At 33.5% G+C, this 8439-nt stretch overlaps 1 protein-coding gene and 1 long non-coding RNA gene across 2 annotated transcripts; both read right to left on the bottom strand.

The window, feature by feature from the left end:
• Positions 1 to 738: 738 nt before the first annotated feature.
• LOC116116162 (aspartic proteinase CDR1-like) lies at positions 739 to 2142 on the bottom strand. The gene has a single exon (XM_031402256.1). The coding sequence runs from the start codon at positions 2140 to 2142 to the stop codon at positions 739 to 741; it is 1404 nt and encodes a 467-aa protein (XP_031258116.1).
• Positions 2143 to 4577: 2435 nt separating this feature from the next.
• Positions 4578 to 7848, bottom strand: LOC116116179. The gene is made up of 3 exons (XR_004125773.1): positions 7541 to 7848; positions 4866 to 5182; positions 4578 to 4793 (listed from the first exon to the last, which is right to left on the bottom strand). It is a non-coding gene; the product is annotated as an uncharacterized LOC116116179 (long non-coding RNA).
• Between the last annotated feature and the right edge of the window lie 591 nt (positions 7849 to 8439).

Genomic DNA, 8439 nt, shown 5'->3' with positions numbered 1-8439 from the left:
CTTTCTCTTGTCATTCTCTGGCGTCCCTGCCACTCTTTGCCTGCTTCTTACAGTAGATATCAACGAATTGAAACATCCCATTCTTCAAACAAATATGGTATCAAAGCCACTTTCACAAAAAACACTATATTATATACAAACAACAATACTTGAAATACAAGTAATAAACATACCCGTTTTATTGTCATTCCATTCTAATTTTATACTTATTTTAAATTCGTATAAATTTAATACTACTTAATTATTTGGTATATAATTTCTTTATTATTTATTGCTTTAATTATCCATTCAATATTAAAATAACTTCAATACAAACCATTTATATTTACAAAACTACTCTCACATTAAGTTCAAAAACAATTCATAAAAACCAATATATTATCGATAAACTTATTTACTAATTATGCTTTCCCACACAACAAACAACAATTCTTTAAAATACAATTCTATAAACATACCCGCGCAACAAGCGGGCTTTAACCCTAGTTACATTTATACTTCTAGAGTAATACTATATATACATCATTTTCATACAATATTTCCCATACAACATTATGTGGCAAAATATGATTGGCTAATTTAAAGTTAAAATTAAACTTTCATCCAATCATATCTTGCCACATAATGTTGTATGAGAATGATGTATGTGTAGTATTATTCATATTTCTATCCAGTTTTATTGCTTATTTAGAATATGAAACATGGCTTTAGAATATTATAGAGACCAATATCGAAATTCTAAAAATGATCTCCAGCACAATTTACTGGGAAAAACTGAAGTGCTCTGATTTGGCCATTATGAATTATGCGCATATTTTGCATATGATAAGCTCCTAGAATAGAAATGCTTTCATCGTCCATTATTGCTACACAGAAATGTCGGTCACCAGGATATCGAAAGTTCACAAACCTTCCATCTACTTGGTAGTCTGCCCCTTGGAAATGGAAGGTCATTGATGGATAATTTCTAAAATTTCGTCGGTTCCTATAACAAACTCGGAATACATCATCGGGATGAGCATGATATCTCGCAAGATTAAGAGAATCATAGTATCGACTAAATGCTGTGTTCACCATTTCAAAAACATTGAGCCCGTTCGGGGAACTTGTGGTGAGTGTGGTAAATGGAGTTCCTGAATCTATAAAAAATCCACTAGCAGGGGAAGGTTCGAAGGTACCTGGTGGGAAATTTAAGCGAGAACCTCCCACACTTATATCTAAAAGACGAAGGTAATAATAATTTTTACCTTCAACCCTTACATAGTTCGTTGTTGGAATGCTATGTGGAGGAATAAAAACATCCGCCCCAAACCTCAGTTTATGAGGATGTACATCGAATGGATAATTATCATCATAGGGAACAATACAATAAGAGAAGACATCTGACAATTGGGACGCTAGTGAATTTTGATTTAAGTCTAATCCCAAGATCCCAGAAATCCTGTTGTCTTCATCGTTAGCAAAACCGAAATGTAGGTTACGAATGGAGCAGCCGAAGAGAAGAGTAAATGTTTCCGTATCACCATTGTCGTTCACTAAAAAACGAAATGATTCGAAAGATGCAAAACCTTGTGTCCGGCTGTTTGATGTACTATCACCATAGCCAAGACGGTAGACGCAATTTCCATTAACACATTGGAAAATGCTGCCTGGTTCACCATAGTTACAACGAGGGTGATTGCAAGGAATTTTCTGGTAAGTATAGGAAGCTCGCCGATTGTAAATGGGATAACTTTGGTGGAAACATTCTCTGCAAGGTTGACACTGTGTCCAAAATAGCGAAGCACCAGTATCCACCAGTACATACACATATTGAATTGGGTTTCCGATTAACATCTGCGCAATATAGAACTTATCTTGACGGTCTAGAGCAGAAAAATGCTTGTCATCATCGAATGTCGAATTTTGCGTATAACGCAATTTTGTCAGTTTAGCTTTAGCCAGGGTAACATTAACCATTCTCTCAATTTTTTGGCGGGGAGTAAGGTTAGGTTTATATAAGGGGGACTCCCGAGAGTCTATTGGGATGAGCTTAATGCTAACTCCTTTTGATTTTGTTGCTGCAAAACCAAAACTATGTCTAGAAAATATGACTAGACTTTGCAATACAAAAGCGATTTTGAAGAACTGAAGCCCCTCCATTGTTTTCCAGGGTAAGGAATTGAGTCCCCAATTCAACTACATATAATAATGGTCCCAACAACCTTAACTATTATTTGTTAGTTAGGGAAAAAATGATATTATTTTTTCAATTAATAATATCCAATATGGTTGATGTTAGATGTTTTTAAAATAGAAATATATTGATGTTAAATATTGATACAACCTATGATGTCTAAAAATGTTTAAAATTTGTTAATAATTCTGTTGTTTTCATTCTCATCTTCCTTTGCTTTCTAAAATCTTAAACAAAAAAAATAACTTTGTTTCTTTACAAAAGATTGCAATAAATTCATATTATAATATAAAATTTCAAAATGAATATTGTCTTCCTTTTTCCTTCTTTCTATACATTTTCAAAGACAAAACTTATTATATTAAATATGTACTTTATTATTAATTCCGCCCTTGTTTAAAAATGAGGATTTTATTCAAATTAAAAGCTAAAAATGTCTTTTTCAAAAATATATATTTATTTCTAATAAGTATATAAAGTCTTTGCCACATGAATCACAAAGTTTTTCTTGCCTGGTAGTGTTTTATAAAATGGAAGACATATTTTAAAAGACAAGAAATTTTCTTTCTCTAATATAAAAATTTACACGAGAAAAGTTTTTACTCATTTTCTTTTTTGTTGTAATTAAGGATTAATGTTTCATATATACACTGAACCAACCTCGAAAAAACTTGAAAAGTTACTTTATTTAATACATAAAATCATAATTTGGAAATTTCAAAAGACAAGTCACAGCATCGAAGTCTTATTGGGAAGCATTTATCTGGCTATTATTAACTATATATATATTTGGCTGTTTTGTTGATACTATGCTCATTGTCTATTTTTAAATTGGAGCGAAGCAGCTGATTATCGAAAGATTAATTTACTTGAATTTGAGAGGAACAACTTTGGCTTAATTTTAACTTTTGTTTTAAAATAAACTATATGAGTAACTTTTATTAGTAGCTCTTGCTCATTTCCTGCAAAAATTATCGATTTCTTTTGGGTAAAGGTAATTTTATAAAGAATAAAAAATACAATCTAATAGACTCGAATCATCCCTAAACGAAAGCAAGTACCTTGGATAGACCCAAGAGAACAACCTACACAAAGAAAACAAGGTGAATCACAGATTTACACTTCAAGAGAACCATCATTGATTAGATAGTGAAACATGGCATTACAAGTAGTTGCATAAACCATCGACGACATTCTAAAAATGATCATTAGCACATTCTTCTGGGCATTGATTCCAACATTAGGAATTGAATGAGACGCATATTTTGCATATGCGATTGAGTGGCTAATAATGCTAGACATAAAATCCTTCATCATAATGCATTAATGTTCACAAACCTGCCATCTACTACGTAGTCTGCTCCATTGAAATGAAAAGTCGTTGATGGAAAATCATCAAAATTTGGTTTGTTCATATAGCAAAGTTAAAACAATCTACAGTGGTGAGTCGTCGAAACTCTCACAAGATTATGAAAATCACAGTGATCCCCCAGTGTAGTTATCATATGTTCAAAAACATTGAGCCCATTTGCGACACTTGTGGTGAGACAAGTAAATGCAGCTCCCGAGTGGAAGATGAAACCAGGACCAAATATAATGTCAAAGATTCCTATTGATAGTTCTTATTGAGATTTCGACAATATTTCCTAAATGTATCATAATCTTTTTATCTTGTCAGTTTTAAGATACTCATAATATTTTTGATATCCTGTAATCTCCTAATTATGTCTGTATATTGTAATTGACATAATTAGAAGATTCCGTAGATTGTATCCATCATATATAAAGCTTGTAACTCTTACTAAAATATCAATGAATTAAAAACACAATTCTTCAAACTTTCATGGTATTAGAACCACTCTCTAATCTAAAAAATTGCTCATTATAGAGCAACTGTCAGAAAATTCATTGACAAGTAACCATTCATCATGTCATCATCAATCCAAAAAGGAGAAAATAACCTATCCCAATCAACCCAAGCACCGACCTCAACCCATGAAACCAAACCATCACTGCCCCACTACCATCAAATCTAACTGCAACAGCGAAACCAAAAAACAATTCCAACCATCTTCAACTCTTCAACTAGACTTGGCAAACGGGTGAGTTAGGTGGATGCAGGCCGAGTAAAACAAGTACAGGTTAAAACAGACTAGTTCTATATGAGTCCAAAATATTGAACCCTTACCCTACCCTACCTTATACGAGTATAAGTCGACCCACATTTTCTCACTCCAATTTTCAATTTTTGTAATTACACCCCCACAATCACTACAATTTTCATTTTTATGCAATTACACCCCCACGATCAAATACTTCATATTCAATTCAATTCACCAAAAAAGTTCACAACCAACTCAATTTCTTATCAAATTTAAAACCAACAAGCATACAGAAAATAAATACATAAAGTCATAAACACTAAAACACAAACACAAAATTCGAAATACAAAAATATAATATAAATTTAACTTGGCATTGTTTTAATTAAAAATATTCTTGGCTAGCTCATGTTGATTTCACGATGGATCGATGGTGGTGTGAATAGAGTTTCTTGATTCCACAATGCTCGAATTAGTTAATGGCACATGAAGCTCATCATCATTCTCATCATCATCTACAATTAATAACTATAAATATTAGTAAAAGAAAATAATAAAACATATGAAATATTGAGTTAACATGTTACCTTTAATTTCATATCTATATAGCCAAGTCTGAGTGCATAACAAAGATTGTGCATTATCTAGTTTAAGTGAGCTTCAATATTTATTGAGCACTTTGCTGCCAATACTAAAAGCGAACTCTGAACAACAAATGTTATTAGTATACTCATGATGTCGCGAGCCATAATGGCAAGTGTCAAATAACGGTCAAAATTGGTCTTCCAATGTTAGAGAATCTCCATATTATGATGTTTGATGCGATCAAACCTTGGCTCTTCCATATAAAGAGCAATTCAGACTTCCTGGTAGCACTAAACTCACTCTCATAGTTGTCAAAATCCTACACCATTTAAATAGTTAAGCATCAAAAGTTAAAATTACACAATAAACAATACTTTATTAATCACAAGAATATAAAAAAGTATATTGACTTACACAAATATAATTTTGACATCTAAAAAGTATAATAATTTTGACTCGCAAGAAAAGCATCTTAAAAGGCGATGCCGGGAACTTCTTTGGGACATTGTACCTTGTAAGCTTCAAAAAGTTTATACAAGTTCTTCTTAACAACCTTTATCTTTCTTTGGGTAGTAGGTAAGTCATGAACTTTTTTGTAAGCATGCTCCACAAACTGAATCTTTAAACATGGGTCAAGAATTGTTGCAATAGTTAATGCAACACTATAAGAATCCCAATATTTTGCAAATTTTGGGATCATTTGATTTGCCATGCTACTAAGAACTTCATTTTCAACCCCCCCACCCACGGCACTAATCTTTATAATTGGGATTTATCAAAGACAAATGCACAAACATAGATCGATATATTAACGCATTTTCAAGCATTAAAAAAGTAGAATTTCATCTAGTGGGAACATCCATTCGCAATCCCATTGAGCTTTTCACACTAATTTGAACAGCAAGTTCTCCAAACTTGATTCTTTTACTCTCATTGTCTTTAATATATTTCACATTCTCTCGAATCTTATGCAGAGCCATACTAGTAATTTTTAACCTTTCTTGAACAATAAGATTCAAGATATGTGCAGAACATCGCACATGGAAGAAATCACCATTACATAACAATGCATTTTGCACACAAATCTCCTTAAAATATCTTCTATCTTATCATTATTACTCACATTGTCCAAAGTAAGAGAGAAAATCTTCCTTTCAATTCCCCGTTCTGTTAAATAAATCAAACAATGTTTCTGCCAAAAGCACCCCTAAGTGTGGAGGAGGCATATGGCACAAGTTGAGAATTCTACTTTGTAACACCCAATTCTCATATATGTAATGAGCCATTAAAGAAACATACCCATTAGTCGTGCAAGAACTCCATAAATCAAAGTTTAGCATATTTTATTAGAAACCCTCCCTAATTCAAGCTTAATTTTTTCTATCTCCCTTATATATATTTTTAAGCAATCCGCCTTAGCAGTGTTCCTGGTATAAAGCTTAACTTCCTTATTCAAATGGAAATGGACATCCCTAATTCTATCATGCTCCACAAATGAATATGGCAAATTATGTTTAATAATTGATAATGTAATCTTCTCACGATAAGTCTCTTGAAAAACCTTGGTACTGTGCAATCTATGCTCAATATCAATAATTAATTGCCCTACATCCTTGTTGACACGTTTAACACAATCTCCAATATGATGCTTCAAATTTTTAGTCCCATGAAAGACACTACCACATTCATAGGATTTGTTTCAACTCAAACACCTTGCCCTCTCGTTCCCATTCTCATCAAAGTATGTATCAAAGTAATTCCAAATATCTAAAGTTTTACGTTTACTTCTAGGAATAGGAGCAATATTGCTAGTATGGGTAGGAGGTTTCATTACCTTAGATTTAGAAGCATCATCACTTTCTCTCACATTAACCATATCTATAGACTGAGACTCCTCCATGTTAATCAACAAAGATGAGTTCAAAATGAATGAATATCATCAAACTGAAATACTAGGGTTATGCTTAGCTATCATCAAAGATGTGATCTTCTTTAAATAATTGGATGATACTGAAGGAGTTCAAATACCCTTTGATTGAAGGGAAATACATTGACAAAAAATACAGTCATCAATTGGTAATAAGGAAAATAAAAAATAAATAAATTAGATAGGTTCACTCTTCCTCCTCAGTAACTTAAAAATTAATAAAAGTCTCTTCAAAGATGTTTAGCTTTAGGGATTGGTTGGCTGCAAAGTCTGTTACTCTCCATGTATAATTCATTAATTTGACCTTTATTCAATTATCAGAGTGTTTAACATTAACTTAATAGTTAATACACACCTTTTCAAAACGTGAGAGTGTAAATTTATAGTCACAATCAAACAAACAAATCCAATCATTTGTTAGAGTTACAGCAGCTCAATCCTTGCACACAAGACACAAGTGAAAAAGTCTAATAAAAAAATTCAAAATATGAAAGTAGGCAAAGTACAGTGTGTATGAATTATGATGGTGAGACTTTGAGAGTGGTTTGGGCAATTTATCAAGTAGGTGGTGGGTAGGGCAGGTGAAAATGGCGAACAAAACATTTCAACACTTCTCAATCTCAACATTTCAACATTACATCCAACCAACACAACAAATCAACTTCTCAATATTTTAAACCACAAACAAAAATCACAACATTTCATAACTTCTCAATGTTCGTTTATTTTAAACCAAAAACTAAAAAACACCTGTTGGTTGTTGTTGCGTTACAGATAGTGGAAGCTCCCAGTGGAGTCGCACGGTGGTTGTACACTGGTCGCTGGGTTTCATGCGCTTGGAGTTGGGAGTGAGTGAGTCGAGTGAAAGAGATGAGAGAGCGGCGGCACTTCGAGTAGGGACTAGGGAGTGACAGAGATGACTGATGAGAGAGCGATAGCTGTCTCCGACATTCATTTAGAGCGTGGTGCAATAGTCATACCGGCGTGTCGTGTGAGTTGTGTGCTGCTGTCAGCGGCTCTTTGAGTTTTTTTTGGGTTTGTTAGTTTTTGATTTTTTTTCTTTTTGAAACCCTATAGTTACATTACAAAACAAATAAATATTTTTTTTTTCAAAATAAAATAATTATCTTTTATTTTATTTTATTTTTTGCAAAATACGGATACTGTGATAGACCTACAAAACGAGTCCAGACCCGCAGGTTCGACCGTAAAAAATATAGAGTGTGTGTCTAATGTATTAGACCCATTTTTTTGAGACCCATATTTGGTCCGGCCCGTATTTTCAATGGATTATATAAGTGTACTCACGGGTGCCCGCAGGCCGCAGCTACCCATTTATTATTAAAAAAAAAAAAAAAAATAAAGGATTTGAATCCCTAAATCGGTTCACTCTCAGTCTCAACGCAACTCTCTCAAGTCTCAACGTCGCCAACCATCTCCTCTCTCTCACCATCGCCACTCGCCATCTCCTCTCTCTCACCGTCGTAACTCACCATCTCCTCTCTCTCACCGTCGCAACTCTCCTCTCTCTCACCGTTGCAACTCTCCTTTCTCACTGTCTCAATTCGTCGTCGTCGTCATTGCCATCTCCTCTCTCACCATCGCAACTCTCCTTTCGCACTATCTCACAATGTCACTATCACAGTCAC

Source organism: Pistacia vera, unplaced genomic scaffold (assembly GCF_008641045.1).
Source record: "Pistacia vera cultivar Batoury unplaced genomic scaffold, PisVer_v2 Contig763, whole genome shotgun sequence".
In the NCBI taxonomy this organism is placed as follows: Eukaryota; Viridiplantae; Streptophyta; class Magnoliopsida; order Sapindales; family Anacardiaceae; genus Pistacia; species Pistacia vera.
This window is presented reverse-complemented; position numbering and strand designations above follow the sequence as displayed.